The sequence below is a fragment of the Manduca sexta genome, chromosome 27 (genome assembly GCF_014839805.1).
Source record: "Manduca sexta isolate Smith_Timp_Sample1 chromosome 27, JHU_Msex_v1.0, whole genome shotgun sequence".
Taxonomy (NCBI): domain Eukaryota; kingdom Metazoa; phylum Arthropoda; class Insecta; order Lepidoptera; family Sphingidae; genus Manduca; species Manduca sexta.
In genome coordinates, this window is record NC_051141.1 from 13,152,168 (window position 1) to 13,174,425 (window position 22,258).

At 34.7% G+C, this 22,258-nt stretch overlaps 1 protein-coding gene across 1 annotated transcript in view; it reads left to right on the top strand.

Moving 5' to 3' along the window:
- Positions 1 to 22,258, top strand: part of LOC115455759 (DNA-binding protein D-ETS-3) — a 71,727-nt gene that overhangs the window by 39,491 nt on the left and 9,978 nt on the right. Inside the window, exons 4-5 of the mRNA XM_030184441.2 lie at positions 1,435 to 1,488; positions 11,126 to 11,197. Of these exons, the coding sequence (XP_030040301.2) occupies positions 1,435 to 1,488; positions 11,126 to 11,197 (126 nt within the window). The remainder of the gene's footprint in view (positions 1 to 1,434; positions 1,489 to 11,125; positions 11,198 to 22,258) is intronic.

Below are 22,258 nucleotides of genomic sequence, written 5' to 3' on the forward strand. Positions count from 1 at the left end.
GGGATCAAGTCCCCGGTCAGGCCAAAATAGTTGTGACGGGGGTTTTCCATCTTAAATTGGATTGGATTGGATTTCCATCTTGTATTGCGCCTACACTTGTGCACTATCATATATCCTGCGTACCGGGCTGATATCGGTTCAGATTGACCGCCGTACCAAAATTCAGTTAGGAAGGAATTAATCAATCACTAATCATTATTATAGTAATTCATTCAAACTGTATTTAATGGAAACTAGGTATAACATAACTAATAAGGGACTTTTAACATTTTAATAAAAAAAATACATGTACGATTCTATGATTATTTTATTTATTAAATAAATTTCTAAAGTGATACACCAATTACAATATATAGTCTTTATGTGACGAATATTCACTACAAATAAAATATTTCTATCATTTTAATAAACCGTGGCGTTAAAACACGAGTACAATTGAACATTTTTGTCACCTTACTTATAAACTCTCATAGTGCATGAATGCCTGGTAAATGAAGTGCTCAAAATCTAAAGACAGCCCTTTAAAAGCGCGCAAATCCGTACTCGTACGAGTGTCACATTTGTGTACGAGTCTATCCGACACTTGGGTAGGTGTCACGACAGCAAGTGTCATAATTATGCCCTAGTATACCCCAAGAGCCCCCAAGGTGCAATCGGATGTGGAGATGAGACGAGTATAGTCTTTTGAATGTATGATATGTACATGTGTGTGTATGTATTTTAACTTTTAGATTAGTTCTGCCACGAAGTTTTTGTTTAATAAGTACCTTGATATACAGAATCTAATCTTAAATATTTAGAAACATGAATTTTTTCCGCCGCCTCCGTCTATCTGAACGCAATAAACACAAAAGCGACTAATAAACGACTTTCATAATAATTGTTGGTGCAATAATTGTTTATGTTATGTAGGATTTTGTGTTTTAAATTTTTTTATCTTTGTTCCAATATTAAACCTCTTTCTTTATTTCTTTCTTTAAATGATGTCGAATTTAATTTGAATTACGAAGCTAACAAACATCTATTGTAAAATATAAACACACTGATACTGTGTTTATATAAATTTCAATATTTAAACAAGTGCAAATTTAAATTAGTACAATAATTATAAAAAAAATCAAATGCAAATGCTTTGATGCAATCAGCCTGTGAAGTACCAACGAAAAAATTGTTTATATTTTAAACAAATTGTAAAAAAAGAAAATATAGTAGTAAAAAACCAACAAAAATCCTTAAACTGGTACAAAAATACGGCAGCATTAGAATCAAAAAGATCTACTAGACAAAGTGACTTAGGTGCATTTATATTACCAATTAGGTACCGTTGGTAATTTTAGCAAGTATGTTATACAGCACTCGTAAATGAATTAAAATAAACTAAAACTAATTTATATATGGTTAAGGATGATTATTTATAACACATTATTGTTCCAGATGCGTCCTACAAAAGTACGTGGTCTACTCACGCGACGTCACAGGGTACACAAGGTAAATATTACTTATTATTTCATATTCCAAAATGCAAAGAAAACTCTTTCTTTTGACTTGCTTTTTTTAAAAACACATTTTTTATATGTGAACGGCTATGTGACTGCACTGCTCCTGATGGTAAGTAGAGTGGGGTCCAATAGAATTTCAACTGAAGAATGATCATTACCCTTTGTCAGTCGACACAATTATGCAGGCCGCTTGGAACCGGATATACACAGGCTGATCCCAGAACGCGATACACTTACATGGGCCACTATGGTAGTTTTAACAACTTGTGTAGGGTGGTCGCTATCCGGGCGGATATAAAATATATCCTACTAGCAAACGTGGGCGGATATAAAATATATCCTACTAACAACTTTAAAACACCTGCCTTATGACTACATATGAAAAAATCGGTCCGGAACAATTCTACGTACAACATCTCTTGTTGACCGTCGTCATATTTGGGATATGGTATTACTGTTCTTATTAGAACAGCGTAATGATTAGTGTTCTTCGACAATAAAACTAATACATCAATTGTAAAGGATGAATGTGATTCGCACCGCTATATATTTGCAAGCTTGTGAGATAGGTAATATTAATCTATACTAAAATATAAAGCTGGAGAGTTTGTTTGAACGCGCTAATATAATGAACCACTTAACTAATTCTAATTTTTTCTCACTTATAGATAGGTACATTACTTGACAGTGCTATAGGCTATTTTTTATCCCCGGAAAATATAAAGCGGAACTTTTATCCCACAAAAACTTTCTCATGCGGACTGAGCCGCGAGCAATTTATTAGTATTAGTAGTAAATAATATGTCGGCTTCCTATTTGAAGATTTTAACCTTTGCCACTACAGTGTAATAGTAACTTTGTCACACCGCAAGGAAAAACAGCTATAATTTGACTACTGTATCTATCATTCACGGGTGCTTTCCAAATCACTGAAACAATTTTCAGCAACAACGGTTTTAAATTTTGTTATCTTGTATTTTCATTTAAAAACCTTTATACCATAGAGTATATATTTTGAATATATTTTGTAACTACGCAAGTTAATACTAACGTAACGGCATGACGTCACATTTCACGCGCAAAAATCAAAACAATGGGGCGGCTAAAATGGCGCACGCGAGCGTTCAGCCAAGCGGCGAACGTCGAACGCGCGCCTCGCACGCGGCCGCATTGCTACACAATACTGGACTTAATTCTTTGATTGACACTTACAATATTTCGATAAGTGATGCAATATTTTGATGATTATCAAACGCAGGGGAATATAATCGGACACGCTTCGCTCGTCGCGTCCTATTGTCGTCGGCTCTTGACTTACAGATTGTTAAACCAATTGTTTAGGTGTCTCGATATGCTCTGTGTTAAAATGTAATGGGGATTAGCTGGTTTCGAATATTATTAGTTTACTACGAATAAATAAATTAATATGCATCGTACCATTTAATGCCAGTACAGAACTTACTATGTATAATATAATACTGGCAGCCTCACACTGTATTATACCACTACTTAATAGCTCGTAGATGACAAAATTGAAGTTTTCACTTCTACATTAATTAGTAGACGTGCTTATTTATTTTTAATTATCTTCCCCTTGAAAGCCAGCGCTTACTTGCATTGACACACATATAGTGTCGTGAAGTAAAAGATTTAAGGCGTGAGATTGAAGCTTGTGACTTACATCTTGATAGTCCGTTTCTCGGACTAAGATGTTTAAGCTATTCAGGTATATCTAATGACTCTTTTCATAGTACTTTGAAGAACAATTTTGACTTATTATGATACATAATGCGCATCTGTGCCCACTTTATCAATAAATGTATTGGTCTTATAGAATTTGTTTTATAAACTATTGACTATGCGGTATCTTAATTAGGTAAGTTTCTTACAGATAAAAAATTACCAGCAATATTAACTAAAATTGTAAATTAAAATGATTATATTTTTTTTAAAAGATGATTTTAACTCTTTATTCATGTTTAACCAATAAAAAGGGTAGCATTATTACACAAAAATATGTTGCGACCCCAACAGTATGTGTATAAACAATAAATATTAATAAATTATTAAAGCAATGATGTTATAATGTGAAAAACATGCAAACGGTCGCACCCTGGTTCGCAGGGAAGCCGGGGCTTGCCGAACCGTGGCGACTTGCACCCCCGCTCACTCATTACCATTTAGCCCATTCTCCCCAGGGGCTTATTACGCGCACCAGCCGATTTTAGCCGCTCAACATTAGAAAACATACGAGCGATGTTGGTGTTGACATGTTAGATAATTTCATAAATATTATGATATTTATGTTACGTTATTTACTTTATTTATTTATTACACGGTATTGAAATAATTGTTCTATGAGTCCCCGAAGTGAATAAAAAAAACTGTCAGAACAATACTATTCCGACGGCGGCCTTTGTTATACTTATTACAAACCACGCATTTAACTATAAATATTTACTTGTTTTATACTTTCCAGTGTTGAAAGTTTATAGATTATTCTTAATTAGATTGTTAGTTTATAATTTTATTTACCACGCTGAGTACTAGTACGCATTTAATGATACCTTATTGATCAAAACACAAGTGGTAATCTAGGTGCAACGAGCGAACATACAAATTAATCTATATAATACTGAATTTGTTTAACGTAGGTAGGATGTACCTTTCTAATATAATTTATACATGAATATTAAATTTGCCATTTAAATAAATTTATCAAGTTACAAAGAAGAAAGCGCCTTTACCGATTAATATCAATAAGGTTACATTTATCATATCAAATAAAAACAAATAGCGTAAATAAAGAAAAAGTATTATCATCCACCTTAACTTTCTTATATAATCTTATAAAATTATTCTGCCATTAATGGGTGTATGATTAGTTTTGTCTATTACCAACTTATCACCGATGTTTATTGTAATAAATTTTAGAGTATGCATGTCATAATGAAAAAGTCGTGTATTCGAATAAATGAAGAATTTGATTGAGTCGATACCTTGAAAATAAATTTATTGAAGTAATAATACAAATTTAGTTAGCCTTTATTCCCCGGGTGCCTTGAATGTGAAATACTGAAATTCTTACCGGTATTCTCAAATGAAATAATCAAATGTTTTACTGTTACAATATTTGAGTTATTTTGTTTGCTGCCATAATTCTACATAATCGATTTTAACAGTCGTATCTCCGATTGCGTAAATTTCACTTCATGACTCGGTCATATAGTTAAACAATAATAAAATCGGAAAACAGTAAATTTACATCTGCTACCTTTTCAGGGACATAGATCTATTTTATCTTGTAACGTAAAATATTTTTTTTATTGCTTTGAATGACGAGATGAGCCTGCCGTTCGCCTGATAGTAAGTGATATGACCGCCCATAATCAGTAGAAACACCATCCAATACCTTGAATTATAAAGTATTGTTTGGTATTCCACTGCGCTCGTCATCCTGAGACCTGAGATGTTAAATCTTATTATGTCCAGTAATTACACTGGATACAATGTCTTACAGTCCGGAACGCAACAGTGACTACACACTACTGCTTGGCGGCGGAAATAGACATTGAGGTGGTACCTACCCAGGCAGACTCTCACATATGAGAACCGTACTACCAGTATTAAAAAACACAAATATTAATAAAAACGAAATATACTCAGCCGCGGACGTAGACAAAACTTAGTTTGCAGTATTCAAACGCCGCAATATCCCTATATACATTGCAATTTGCTAGCCCAAGCAATACCACAATTAATTTCCCCGCCACTACAAACCTCATTAGATTAATTGAAAACCACATTAATATATATCATATCGTATATCCAACTACGAGAGCATGCCACATAATGATAGATGAGCAAATGGACAAGAAAATCAACTATAAGTATATGCAATTAATATGACGATTCTCATTTATGTTAAATTATATTTAAACAATTGGTTTTAGTTTATGTTTAATCAATAAATACTTGTTACAATTTACTTGTGATTTAATGATTCTGTATGATGCATTATTCCACCAACTCTCTATCGAGATGCCAATTTTCGGTCTATGTTATCTACCCTATTCAATATACAAATTAATTGTCAGTTTTATTAAAGTAAATGGTAATTCAATTTTAATATAGAACCTCCATGATTACAAAATATCAGTAGTGAACCGTCCATACAACTCGATTTCCAACGGCGTCCCTTTTAGGTTTATTTAAGTTTATCTTAGTTTTAGATTTCTATTAAATTGGCTGCAATAGGTTTGCTAAGGCAATTCTTTTGTCTCGGGTTACCTTATGAAAAATGTAACCCTTCGCCAGTGCAAAATATTATATTTTTAATTTACCCACCAGGATGAATAAATAATCATGGACATCTCGAACGATTTTAATAATAGTTCACTCGTCCCCTATCTATGAATTAACTTTAAACATTGAACCACGGTGTCTATAAAGTCAACTTCGGTCATTAGCCAACGCTTGTGGGCCTCGATGTTAGTAATTGATATTAATTACACCATTATCACCTCTATTTGTATGAGTCAAATACGAAGCGGACTTGAACTCACAATTTACGGTTTAAAGCGTCGTTTTAGTGTCCCAAAAATTCTATCACATTTAGGATTTAATAACATAGAAGGATAAAATGATTTAGTTAACGTAATAAGGGACCCTAAATGCATTTACTTATTTTTGATTTAAGATACTTGAAAGACATTCTGCCGGTCAGTGACAATTGACATCACAAAAGATTGATAATCATTATAATGTTGCACTTATAAGATAAAATAAATTAGTATGCACATAAAGCATTATTGGTTGTCCGTGTGCATCCACCAATAACACAATACAGAATATGCGCAACCTAGTGCGAACATTTCGCTTCCGTTTATATTACAAATAATATTGTATGCCGATTTATTCGACCGACTGACTGCTCTTCTAAGGATTATCAAAATGTATATCGTGCCTGAAAAGGATTTGATTTTTGCATTACAATTGTTTCTGTTGCCGATTTTAAAACGATTAGTTACCATGAATTCTAAAGTTATACATATAAAACAAATATCCATACGTTTCACCAGAAAGTATTTGAGTTACATTTTAGATCTCGTCTTTAAATAATTGGTTAGACTAAGGATCAAAATTGCATAAACAGTATTATCAAGGCAATTTGCAGATTTATAACTGGCTAATGAATAAAGGCATAAGAAAACGTGGCGAATGCATAAAAAATCAAATCAAAGCGTTGGAAAAAAATAAAGCAGTATTTTTAAATCTCACTGGAGTTTGGAGCGAAATGGGACGATACGAACGGCGGCGGTGGAAATTAGCTGAAAGTGGCTTTTGTCGCCATTGTCCTTACTACTCGCACCCATTGTGAACCCCGTAGGGGTGAGCGAGACAGCAGCAGCGCTTCAGGCGTGACGAGGGAAACCGTAAGCACCCCATTGTTTTGTACTCCGTGAAGCGAAAATGGTTGATATACTTATAGTGTACGGTGGATTGTGATTTAAATGAAAATCACCACGCTTATATAAACAGTGTATAAGTATATGAGAAGCAGGTGTCGGTGATTATTAACTAGATGCATGCTACCGAGAATGTTCAACATAAGTTAGACAAAGAAAGGCTTTGAAGGAATTATGAATAGAATGTTTAGATACAAATTATGGAGGATTTAATTTTTTGATCTGGCCCTAAAGAACATCGTTCCTTTGTTTATCTACTTTGTTTTTAGTTTGGTGTTAGTTAAGTTTGTGAATTGAGAGAATTTTATTTATTTTATTATACAGTTTAGAACTAAGGTAGCAGACCTGATTTTTCATGAAGTTGGTTTGATGTATAATAGGAGGGAATAAAATATCGGCTCGACGTTTTTCGGATCTTACTAATGGTTCACGGTGTTTTCTTAGTATACATTGAAGCACAAACAATTTTCTCACCGATAGGACTTTACAGTTATTGTAAAGTTCTGCAGTCGGGTAAGTGTACGGCTTACACAGCATAACTTTGAGGACGGCCCTTTGTGCTCTCTCTATTTTGAGTAAATAAGTCTTACGGGCACCACCCCATGCCGGCAAGCAATACACTAAGTGAGCTTGAGTGAACTTATTTTAACAAATTGATGATAAATGCCGACATACATTTTTTATTAGCACTTCACTTGAACACTGGAAGGCAATGTCAATATAATATTTAACAAACTTTTAATAACTAAAAAGAATTTTTAAATTGCAAATGCTGTCGGTCATATTCCGTGGATCCCGTGTTGCGTGTCAATTGTTTCCTATTTCAGTTTTTACATTATTATAATTTAAGCATTATTATTACTTATTCATCTAATGGCGACTACACCCAAACGTAAAAAAATATTATATCAATTTGAATTACATAGAATTCAAAAGAAAAATATCTATCTGATAGATAGGTATTCTCTTGGAAGCTACAAGGATTCTAATTAACAAACATATTCATTATAATAATTTTAAAGCATATTAAGTCGATACCTATTTCGAAATAAAACTAGTTATTAAATTTTATCGTTTTAATTTAAAAAAATAACTATAAACCGTGATAAAATCCGAGTAGTTTTATATGGATATCTAAATTTCGCGTAAACATAAAAAATCAACATTAAGTATATCCGTTTCTATTAGAATTGAAACGAGACAGGTCACAGTCAGGTTAATTTACAATCAAATGGTCATATTGCAGCAACGTATTCGATAATGTATTAACTACTTATTTCAAATCTCATGATCATAAAATTGCATAATTTGAAATACTTTATAATCTTTTACTAACCGACTGGCCCCTTAACTATTATACTTCCATATCCCAATCGATCCCAAGAGGCGTGTCGATACTAAACGAGCTATCACACCGCTTAATAGGGTTTTAAAACACTATTTCACCCCCTTAACGCGTCGCCCCTAGTGTAAGGGATTTAATTAATTCACTGCGTATTTAAATGTTTGCGCGTTCGGAACAGATACAGCGGTCCTGTAATGCTAAGATAAAGGATCAATCCGGGTACTTCCACTGTCAATAGAAGGGTTTAGATTAGGACATCCTTAAGTATGGTTTAAGAAATATTTACACTTTTTATTAGCCTGCGACTCTGCCGCCTTGAAAGTTTTTCTGGGATAAAAAGTAGTTTGCGGCTTTGCCAGTGTAATTTTTTTTTCTGGAATCCTATAGCACTAGGATTAGTATAGCTTCCTATTCGTGAAAAAATTCACAATGGGTTGAGTAATTCCTGACACTAGCGCGTTCAAATAAACAAACTCTTCAGGTTAATCTATTAGTATAGATTATAAGGTTATTTATAATTATACCCGTTGATACCTTACACAAATTAGACTTTCATTCCAATATTGTCTTCTTTGAATTACCCTGTAGTCATTGTTAAAACATAAACTTGAATCAATAACTGCCTGCTGAAATAACTTCTTATATTTGTTGACATTCGAATGGATTTGCTTAAGAAAGGTATCCTTCAGAAAATACCTGCGGTCCGTTTGACACAACTTGGTACCAAAATGAATAATGCCTTTGTTACTCCAAATATCTGCTGAACATATTACCAATATTACTAAATAAAGCATTAAATGTATGCCATTAATAATAATAATATCAGCCCTGTATTATATACTATCCCACTGTTGGGCACGGGCCTCCTCTACTACTGAGAGGGATTAGGCCTTAGTCCACCACGCTGGCCTAGTGCGGATTGGTAGACTTCACACACCCTCGAAATTCCTATAAAGAACTTCTCAGGTATGCAGGTTTCCTCACGATTTTTCCTTCACCGTTAAAGCAAGCGATAATTCGCAAAGAATACACACATATTTTTTTAGAAAAGTCAGAGGTGTGTGCCTTTGGGATTTGAACCTGCGGAAATTCTTCTCGGCAGTCCATTCCACAACCAACTAGGCTATCGCCGCTTTTTGTCGTCATGTAGTCATGTATGCCATTAAGATGATTATAAATGGTTCATATTTATTCACAATTTCAAGCCCACTGACGGCAGTTATGACGTTGATTAATATATTTTGCAATAAAGAATTTGATTATTAAGTAAAGTCTAGCGTTTGCACAAACGCTAGCTATACTTACAACTTTAAATCTGACGCACAAATGGTTTTATAATTAACACGTACGATCCAATGGACAAAAGAACATTAAGGCACCCGGCATTTGTTCTTTTTAGGGGTGAACGACGCCTGAGGCGCTCCGTACTGTTCACACCAAATATAGACTTTAACATCAACCACATAAGGCACATAGCAGATCCAACGGCTTTAGCATAGGATTAAAATATGTCTTTGATGGTTGGAACGCGATTTCACGCGTTGTTAGTACTAGAACAAGTTTGTGGAAGCTCCTTTGATTCCTGGTGTATTTTTGATTTCATGTTTCACGGTATTTGCGCAATGTAGGGGCTCGGATGTTTGCACTAACTGGGATTGTCGAAAATACAAAATGTTATAGTTTGGAGTGAAGGGCCTTGGAAAGTTTAGTTTTCTCCACAAAGTAATTTTTATATTTCTGTGCGGAGTCTATTAAGTATTACTACTTAAATATAACAGATAAACAAGATATGTACTTTACTATTGCGTGTACAACTTCTACTTCTTCTTCATACTATGTACTTGAGAAGCAATATAAAAGTAAAATAAAGAAGCTTAAGTCAAAATGTGAGACTAATTACTTAGAATTTGATATCCCCATCTCAATCTTACATTAGGTACGTGACAGTTCATCATTACCATGTTAAGAATCTTTAGAAAATTGATTTATTGGTGTATTTAAAACAAATTTATCGAACAATATTATAGCTTTTAGGAATTGTAATGAATGTGAAATATTGACTGACATGTTGGGACAGTCAACAAAATCCAGCGCACTATCCGAGGCGATCGATCAAACGAAACCAAATAGTTGTGCGACTAACGCCGGCCCATGAAAGCATCCATTTACTACGGCAAACAAATAAACACAAATGGACATACACCGTTTAAACTTCGCACACATTTGTAATTGATGTAATCAGATTTTAGTGATAGACCGATGGATGAGTAAGTTCGATTCAATGAAAGACAGGTGATGTAAAATCCCCATGTAATATTTTGTGGCCACTGAATTATAATACAAAAACTTTTACCCACGGCTTCGCCTGCGTAAAATGTTTTTCCGGGACATATCTTCCCGTGATAAAAAGTAGCCTATAGCACTCAGAAGAAATTTATCTTCTTATTGCTGAAAGAATTTTTCAACATTGGGTCAGTATTTCCAGAGTTTAGCCCCTCAAACAAAGCAACAATCTTACAATTTTTCCTCTTTATAATAATAGATTTTTTTTATTACTGTGCTAGTATAGATACTATAATATTAAACCTTTGGCTGTATGTATTAATGTAATTTTTTATCAAAGATCTTCCCCCTGATCCAAAGATAACTCGACATACCTAAACCATTTTTAGTTACATCATGAATGGGCAGGCTTTATCAGTGGTACTAATATCATATAAAAACGATTTGAAGTGATACTTTTTTTGTTTTCTAGGTCTGTTATTTTCCCGCACATGACTGTCATTTTCATTTCTTCATGTATTTGTTTGCAGGCTATGGCACCAATTCCTTATCGGCCATGTCGAAATCGACACTGGACGCGCACACGCATCTTCGCCAACCAGGTAAGTGCACTTTTACGCTAAACACAGAGGTTCGTTTTTTGTTATTAGTAAACGTCCCCACATATAATACTCCAGTATTTTTTTACATCTATCTCTGTCCATCCAAAGGTTGTCTGGAAGAAACCGCTTTAAGCGATAACGCTGCCAATTGTGGAACCATTTCTTTTTTTTGTTTATTAATGTATGTGGAATTTTATATTTTGTCGTTCATACAAAAAAAACTTTTATTATTATTATTATAAATTGAAAATCAGTAATGTTCCAAAGTCTAGTTTTTATCCATAAAGATTCATAGGGGGCTGTAATATCAACCCGAAACTATGATACGGAGTTATTAATTGTTTGGAATGTTTACATGAAATTATTAAATGTCATATTAGATTTTATAATTTACTAGTTGACCCGACAGATATTGTCCCGTCTTAACTATGAATTTGCAGCGCGCATTCTGACGATCGCTGACAGTTATTTCAAACCACTGACAGTTATGTTAAATTAAATATTGTCGCATTAATTATTGTCGTAAAGTTTTCTTAAATTTTCTAATTTTCCGCGCAATATTATGATTTTTTTCTTTCATAACGACCTTCTCCTGACAATAATAAACACAACAAAAAAAAATTGTGAAATCAGTCCAGCCGCTCACGCGTGATGGCGTGACCTAGGGAAATAGACCAAAAAAATCATTTTTATATATATAGATTTTTGTTGAGATTAGATTTTATCTTCATAGACAGTTAGTTCCTCTAATGCGGCCATAACCCATTTGGGTGGATACTATTGCAATGTCTAATTACTTAATATTTCTGCGACGTTGAATCAATTATATAACCAAACACTTTTGTATTCCGGTTTTAAATTCATTAATAATCATCATAGCCAGAGTAGGTATTTGTTTTACAATAAGAAGCATTTAATTGCCTAAAAAATAAAGAATTTAGGTTCAAAGTATGTAACAGACTAAATCATTTTGACATCAAGTACGGTCGCCTTTCCAACTATTTCTGGCTATTTTTGAAACACAACATGAAACGCTTGTAATTAATAGCCTATCACGGCTCCCATGGCAAAGATTATCCTCGAAGATTATCAAGCAAAACTCTCACGTAATGTGCGAAGTAGGGCCCATCAGGTCCCCATCAGGCAGCCACTTCTCATTACGGGCTTTATTAGTGTCGAGTGTATGTATTGATTAGGGTGGCAACTAATTCATTTGAAACAATCAGACTTGCCAAGAGATTTTTTGTCTTTTCAACCCTAAAACGCTATGGTTTTCTCGCTTATTTCGCCCCTTTTAAATGTAAAATTTATGCAATTATTATATAATTCAAGAATAAAAAATAGGCTGTGTCAATTTTGTATTCATAGTCTTATATCGCACTTAACTTTTCTAGGATTTACTTTAATCTTTGATATATATCAGCAAAACAGACCGAAACAAAACAATTCCCATTCAAACAGAAGTGTTTCGGTGAGCAGGGTCACATTGTCCATTGGAGACACAAATAAGCTTTTATGTAGCCCATGTAACTGACCGTGCAATGCAAACATCAGGCGCGAATGTTTGACGAGCGACCCTCGCCGGCCAAGAATTTATACTTCGTTACATTTTCATTTGTTCATCTTGGAATTTCGATTCGAATTCATTTTTATTTTAGGCCAAGATTAGGTACTCGTGGCAGTCCAACTGCTTAAGAATCACAATACAATTACAATTAAACATATATAATTTATTAGAGAATGTTAATTGATAGCATTCCCATTGTACTTATTTGGTTCCGTCATTTTAAAACTAAAGTGATGCATATCATTGAATAATCCAATCTCTATATAATATAATGTCACTTGTTCATCTTGCCGCAAGATATAAATGTAGAATCAAAGTTCCCTTAAAGAACCATCGAGCTTGCAATATCGTTTTCATCAGACCAGCGTTCGTCCCAAAAAGCCACCACAAACACACGACGGTCAATAGCCCGTGGCGTACGTTTTAATAAAGCGGGCGTCACAAAATGGCGGCGACATACGTCACTTCTCGATTTCATTAGAAAACATTGAGCGAGATTGTTTGCGCTCGTGGCCGGCGCGTGCCTGTCAAGCGAACTACCATTGGCTCCAGTTACCTTAGTTATATGCCCTTTCTATCGTGGTGTATAAAAATGCGGTCGGAATAAACGCATAACAAATCGCTATTATTATTTCAAGTATTTTTACTTACTTCGTATCTTTTACTAGATCCATTGTTCTAAATTTAGCAGACGTTAAGATCTAAAAAGTAACACGTATAACAATTTAGACGCGTTTCCCTTGCCGCATCAGCTATGACCAGTCGTATAGAAATTTTATTTGAAAAATATATATTATAATGGTGATGGCTTTGGACGAAACTTTACAAATAGCGCACGCCACGTTCGACAAGTAACTTCTAACTACTAAGTATTCTTGAGCTCTATATATTAACACATACCACTTTTAAACAACTGACCTTTCTCAATGTTACAAATAGAGTAAAATATCGAGTCAATTGACGAATGACTCTTGACAACAAAGAATTCTTGATCCGTAATTCAGAAACAGATCTTTAGAAGCGTAACTTTTCAAAATAATTCAAGAGAACAAAATTTCGTGCCACATTATTAACATTTTATACGACTAATTCCAAATATAGACGAACAAAAGTATATGTGCTCTACCGAAATATGTGCACCCCACAATTACGATCACCATAAAACAAGGCGGCTGGTGGCGTTACGCTAGGCGCCTCTGTACATTGGTAAATTGTAAACACGAACTGAAGAAACTGAGGTCAGACACGCAAGCCTACCCACGCCATTTACCTATATACCATTGTTGCTTAGACAATTAAGTAAACAGTCGTTTTTCTAAAATGCTTAATAAGATCCAGAAGAGGAATATACGAAATATAGTTGGGCGAAATTTGATACGCTTCTCCGACAGGTATCATCAGACATCATCTAAATTATCGTGGTTTTTATACTATAAAAATGTTAAATATAAGGGAAATTCGTCGCACTTATAAATTCCATATCAGAAATACTTAATTAAAGTGTGGTGTAAATTTCAAGGTGTGTACATGCTAGTGCGTAAAATTTCCAACGCTTTTGCATACCTAAATAAGATCAACGGAAAACATTAACCAATATGCTAATAATAACATCTTGAACTAATAATGCCGTTTGAAAACAAAATTCATATACGGAAACAAAGCGCAGTAGTACGTCAGTCCCTAACAGCTTTAAATGCCACGTGATTTTTTATCCTGAATCATTAACTGGAACCTGATTCGTGACAGTGCCATCACGATCGTGACAATCCCTCTGTAGGTTAAAGACTATTTGCTCGAAGTTTGATCGGACGCGCCCAGTCGAGCGGCCCACCGCTAAAACAACGCGCCATGCAAACAAGGGCATGACGAAAACCAAAGAAAATCACTATGTTATTTCACCGACGTGCGTGTGACAGCCGACAATGTCTTTTTTGTTCTGTTTGCACATAGGGACGGATTTCGGAATTTATCATTTTGATTCCTTTCATCAAATGCCTTTTAGGGGCTCCGTTGTTTTCGCACCTCTTGTAGTTTATTTAGTCTACAATAAAATTTTCTTCAAAGGACATGCCCAAAAACGGTTTTTTATTCGACGGCTATTCTTACCAAGATAATTAACGTATACATAATATTTACATAGAACTGTTCAAAACGAGCTTATTGAAACAAATCATTAATTTTCACGACTTTAGACTTTAGAGACTTTTGTAATTTTTTTTACTTTCCTTTATACCCGCGAATTATACTAACTGATCATGTCATACAACATCTGTCATAAAAAAACAACCTTCTATTCCACTTCTTTTACGGATGAATGAAATTTTTTTATGAGTTACTGCAACACATTCTTATATTTCTTATAAATTGATGAGTCTAAAATTATTCTTTTAATGATTCCAAGCTTCACTTTATTATCCAATAAGTTTGAGGTTGATTGGAATTTATTCGAAATAAAATACCAGCACCCATACAAAAAGCGGACATGTCTTTTGATTAGTATTTCATGTGTATATTACGACAAAAATAAATTAATACGGTACATGTAAAGGTATATAACATGATTTTTTTAGTTTTTGATCACGAGAAATAGTATTTATTACTTAAATATTACAATTCATATCTTTAAAATAATGTAGCGAGTCTATGCTAATTTCTGCAGAATAGTTTAAGTGACTAATGGAAAGATAAAAGCTGTCGCGGTTGATGCTCGGCAGAAAAGATAATGGAGGAAGGAGGATAAGGATTCGTGTGAAGGCATATTCCCCACTATCGTTACGATGCAAATTTTTACACCTGGCCTTTTGTTGTAGCTTATTTGTGTGTTTCCACCATAGTTTAGTATAACAAATATTACATTTATTTTTGAGGAATTCAAAAGCAAAATTAAACTTTTATGTTAGTTGGTTTTATTTTAGTCGGTTATGTTTCTTACATAGTTAACATTAAGGTAGCCCGTAATTTTTTACACTTTATAAATCATTTCCTCTAATCAATACATGAGATTGATAAAAAATCAATTCCACATTCCAACCAATCTCAAAACAATTACCGACCAATAATCATATGTCTTAACAAATAGAAATGTCAAAATACATCTGCGGGGCGTATATTATTAAATCGCCTTCGAGATGGGGGCATAGAACACGGCGCATCGCAATCAAACTGCTAATGCCAGGGGGCGATGGAATTGCACTAACGACCGCTAGGGGACCGCCAGTAATGCACTAAAATCGATTAATTATCCTTTTATTATTATTTTATGGCCTCAGCATGAGCACTGCTTTATTGTTTGCGAATCACATAAGTTTTGTCCAGATTGCCGGTTGATATTTGTTGCGAATGCGTCTTTAAGTGATTCTGTGTCCATTATTTCACCAAATCTCTGACCGATTTTTGTAGATTTTGTGGCTACTTCTTTGAATGAATGTTTTGTTTTTCATTACTCAAATATAAAATCTTTAAAAGCTCGGTATGATCGGAAATTATACATACAGATTTTGAAACACGTATACTCTGGCTCAACTATTTTTACTCGTTTAAAATATTTAGTTTGCGCGTTTTGTAATGGTACGTCAAAACATTATTATATAATAGCATCTTTGATATATTTTTAGAAAAGGTTCCTTAAATGTCCAACGTTATCGACCGCATACTGTCTAGCAAGCGTTATAATTGGAATACAAATTCGCTCTTTGACGCTACACGACTGTAGGGCAGTGATTTGGCCCTTTGTGCGGCACGCATTAACTCCTTCAGCCCTGCACCCCACACTTCACACGCCGCATAAGAATAAATACCCTCTGACTACGCAATAAGATATGGTTTTGCACATCAAAACCGACATCGTCGATTTTCGATTCGAAGCAAACGCAATAAGACCGTTTTCGCATAGGATAAACCGGTAATGGAAGGTGGACCTTATTTTTACAGCAATATGACTTATTTGTGTGGGATCTGTGGTAGCCGATCCAGCGACTAAGATTGGTGTCGGCGATGGCAATTACGGTAGAAAAGGCTAACACGGTGAGGTTCATTTGGTACGCGCCAATCAGTCGTGAAGGGGTTTCAGTTTGAGTACCAGTTCGGACATTAGCCAGCTTAAATTCACTTAACCACGAACAACGGGAAGCACTCTTGAGCTCGGTGATTAGTTGCTTAGTGAGGAAATAGTTTTTTCGGAAAAATAAAAGGGTATCTTAGATTCCGCTAGCTGGAAAGATATTTCGCTTTAACTTTTACTTGATGACAACATAATAAAATTATAAATAATATTTTTTTTGTTGCTGTTTCTTCATTCGTGTTGTTTGGACACGCTTTTAATTTTAACATTTTAATTTACAGCTTACTGCGAATTTTTAGGAAATGGTAAAAGCAATTAAAGTATTCTGCGCCAATACAATTCAACGCTGTTATCAGTTCATATAGCGCGTGTTCTAAGTATATTCTCACTTCTGTCTCTGTTCCAGTACATTACTTGTAACCACACCGTTCTACTGAATCCATTTTTGCAGTTTTGTTAGACATTGTTTGGTAATCTCATATTTTCAAATTCCAGGCACAGAAATGAGTCAACAACCCTTTTTAATTCTCAGGTTCTTATTAACAAAAGGCTCAAAAAATTCTTCTTCGATTAAAGAAATTCAAGTGACATCATTTTCCACATTTAAGAATTGCAAAGCCAAGTCTATCGTGCGAGAATAAGAGCATATTTCTGTTAGGATAGAGTCCCGCTGTGTTTGATCTGTCGCTTCGACGCCTCCCCGCACGGCGGGCGCGACGGGCGCGCGACCCGTGACGTGGCGACACTGCGTCAACAATACTTCGTAGTCCGTGCAAACATAATGGCTATATGAAATTTATTGAACTACTTGCAGAACCGCGACACACGTTTTTCTGACGCCTTGGGAGGTCTGGAACCCTTTCGAGGGAGAGATATACTTACTTATAGATAGACGGATTCTTTATTTTTATAGATATGTTAGATATCTTTGATATAAGATACAGTATTGGAATTATTTAATCAACTTAATGTTATATTTATGGAACTCGGCTAATTTCGGATTTGATGCAGACGAAAAAAATTAATGTATTGTATTTATTATATTTTTAAAGCGAGCGTTTTTTCCATGCTACTATATTTCCAAGCAAACGTAATCCAATAATACCATCCAAACTGACGTATACTTCATTATATTTTCAATTCATATTACTAAACATAACATTACAATTATTTATCCATAAAATTTCAACTCATCAACGAATCCAATAATTATTATTGAATAATTTTACTCTTAATAAAAACGATGTTAATCAAAAACAAAAGAGAATAAAACAATATAAAAACAACAGCATGGCGCCGATCTCCCGGGGTAATGATGAAACAATACAATAAATAAAAACAAAAACAATCATATCAGAGCGTGCAATAAAGCAGAACAGAAGCGTTCGCCGACCGTTCATCCCACCAATTTTGGTAGCAAATGGAAAACGTAATCGGTTTCGTCAATTCTATTTGGCTGCGAGATGTAACCTAATTTGTTACTGTTCAGGTGAATCGCGGCTTTTTGCAGGGGATATTGCGAAATGGTCGCCAATATGGATTCAACTATTGTATTAAATAGCGCATGGAGCGCAGGGAGTATATAAAGATATAGCTACGATCACGTTTGTGTAAACCGATGGATGTGGCAAACTAAATAGTTCCATGATTGGATTACATAAATATTTTTAAGTGTGTAGGTTAAACAAATGGAACTTATTGTGGTATTAAGCCCAATAATATGAAATAATTCGATTAGCAGTGGCAGTCCATATAACCCCATTCTTGCCGGCTTCCTTTACGTAATTTATTTAAAACCAATGATTTCTAGACTCGTATTATATTAATATGTATAACTCATATCGGAATCCCTTTCTGAAATTTTCATCCTTAGCCACTGATGTTTAGTTTGCTATAAGAAATTTTAATTTGATACGTCTCAGTACTTTTTCAATGCAGTTATTACGATAACAGCCATCAGAGACTAATCTAAAGCCCGTAATCACAAACGTTACTTAGCTGAGTATGGTGCGATTCTATCGTAAATTCTGTATCTGTTTTTCAGTACTTTTGGCATGGCCTTTGCAGTGCGTAGACAGAGGAGTGTCCTGATAGGCTAATATTGACACATCATTACTTCATTTGCCCGTCAGATACACAAAGCTATAATACTGCGGACACAATGGATTAGAGCGCACCGTGCGTCCTCGCAGTATTGCTTGTAAATACGGGTGTTAGAATTCTCGCAACAGCTTGCTTCATCTATTTCCATTGTTAAAATGGTTAAGAAGCGGCAGCATCGAATTGGGTTTTGCAATTATAAACATTTCGGTCGCACGTCGTGCTCCCGATCCCCGACCGGTCACGATGGTAATCACAGCGCGTGCCAACCGCTAGCCGCTTACATTTAGCTATTGTGCTAACATTGTTCCATCCATTTCTACAACAAAAGCAATTACTACGAATGTTCTAGAACTTTCGTGGCACGCCGGCGGATGAGTAAAACGACTGGCTGGATGTCGATTCTTTTCCTTGAATAAAAAATATAAGTAATGCAGATGATTATTATTTTAAATCATAGTTTATAAATATGTAAACTGAAACGGTAGAACAATTGCCATTGTATTGATGATACTACCCCGATATTTATTTTTCTATTATTGTTCTGACTTACCAATAGAAACTATATAGCTTTTATGTCAATAGAAGCTAAACTAATTTCCTACATGCTCAATAAATGATTCATATTTATATTATTCTCGTATGAGACCAAATTAAATGTGTTATCCGCAAATATTTATATAGAATCTACAATATCGGTTGGAAAATACTTACACTTTACTGCTGAAAAAAATAGAATATTCTGTAGTAAAAATTTGTACTTCTAAATAACTCTAATTAGTATGGCGATAGTCAAGTTTTAATACTCCGTATGAATTAGAACTAATCAAATAAAGTTAAATTTTAAATTCACACAATGCGAGTTCATAAAATTGCAGATAGCTAACATTGTAGGCAAAATCCATTAAAACACTCCGTGAAAAAGTTTAAAAGTCGTCGCCTCCACCGTCCACACAAAACCTTTCATGAAATAGCTACGCGTAGGTCTACGTAACTTTACGCTACGCAGGCCGCAGTGCTACGACAAGTTTCCACTTACGCAGCACTGCGCAGTCTCCAAGCTCTGCACGTAGCACTGCCGCGGGTAAGTCCGCAGAAAACACTCCCCTGAACGGTGGGTCATTAATCATAATCATCTCGATTATATCGCAGCTCGCCCCCAACGAACGGCTATTTAGTTACCCTCGATTTAACTGCTGTTGTGAATATTTTTTCGACGAGACATGTCTTGTGACGAGTGACTTGTGACAATTTTTGTTGCGTGCTTGAGGAATTTGTAAAGATTATAACGTTTCGATATTTTCACATAATATGCCTCAGTAATAGTTTATTTTAAATTTTCACAAGTCTTCAGTGGCGAAGGGTGAAATTTTAAAAAAGCTAATCCGAGGCAATTAACATGGTTAACATACCGCGGCCAATTTAACAGAAAACGAAAACTAACACAAATGTTAATAAACCTAAAAGGGGAGCCGGTAGGAATCGGGTTGTATAGACGCTTCGCCACTGCAAGTCTTAGATATTACGACTTGCTAATCACGTAGCGCGAAACGTTACCATACATTAACAACAAAGGTGTAATCTATCTATCTTCTATACTTATAATAAATCTGTAGAGAGGTCAATTCTGTACATGAAATATATTTCCAAAATAACTATCAGGGGGTGATTACGGATCGATACTGATGCCAAAAATGCAATTGGTAAAATTTTTGTCTGTCCGTCTGTCTGTCTGTATAACCGTTATAGAAACAAAAACTACTCGACGGATTTTAACGAAACTTAGTACAATTATTTGTCATACTCCTGTGCTGGTTATAGTATATTTTTCATCACGCTACAATTAATCTATATCTATCTATCTTCTATACTTATAATAAATCTGTAGAGAGGTCAATTCTGTACATGACATATATTTCCAAAATAACTATCAGGGGGTGATTAGGGATCGATACTGATGCCAAAAATGCAATTGGTAAAATTTTTGTCTGTCTGTCTGTCTGTCTGTCTGTATAACCGTTATAGAAACAAAAACTACTCGACGGATTTTAACGAAACTTGGTACAATTATTTGTCATACTCCTGTGCTGGTTATAGTATACTTTTCATCACGCTACAATTAATAGGAGCAGAGCTGTGAAGGGAAATGTTGGGAAAACGGGAGAAGTTATTCCATTTTTTAAGCTTCCGTCGCGTGTGCAACCTTAATGGTTAAAGCTACACAGAAATCATGTATGACGGAAATGTTCTCCTTAAAATTATGTAAAAAATATCCCACGACAGCATATGTCTATCTTTTATGGTTGACTCACAATAACACGTGTAACTCCCGATAGCTTACTCTTACGTTTATAACACTCTCAGTCATCCCTAATTAAAAATGTTAACATTATTAAATATTCCATAAAAAAGAATCATAGAAATCGGTATAGAAACACCAAAGTTATACATGAAATACGCTAATAATAAGCCATCATGCGTGAATACTGAATCATGCTATAAGGATTAATTTTGTATATATATAAGGTCGCGAACGCACAGGCAGGCGGCTTGCTTGGCACCTAGAGGCTAGCGAATCACCTAGCGAGTAGTTGTAAAACGAACATTCTCGAACGTTCGCGACCGGCTCCATTTTTGATGTCCGAAATCCACGCGGGCGAAGCTGCGGGCGGAAGCTAGTTCTAAATAATAATGCATTCGCCACGAGTCAATCGAAGGGCTGTGAATGACTTGCACTGTCGACTGAATCTGTCATTGTAACTAGCGCTTCGACAGCCCCCGATGGGCTTCACGTCCGATTTGTCGCTTATTCTTGTAACTGTTACTTTGAAACGACTCAGTGAAACGCACACCCCTTATTTGGGTGAAAATGTAATATCCGTAAGATTTTTCGAAACAAGAAAAAGTTACTGTTTTAGTAATATACGTAATTCAAAAAGAGAATTATTAAAGTTGTCGATTTTATAAATATTATAATTAGATAATACATGAATGTTATGTTTATTATGTTAAAAACATGTCATAGTTATTTTTAATTTTCTGCATAGAACTTTTGTTTTTTATGTATATATTACCTATGTGTGTAGACTTTTTTTAATGCAATTATTTTATAAGGAGCGTAGTTCTATTAACAAAACATATAACATAAACATATAATGATATAAATTTCTCCAATATTGTATACAAACGACCTCTGAGATGTTGCAGAATCTACCAATTGATCTTCTTCAGTCGTTACTAACTCCTTCTAGTAAAATGTTATAACAAAATTGTATATTTTGGACGAAGAGGTCGCATGATCGTTCCTCGTGTATTTAGACAAATTATTAATATT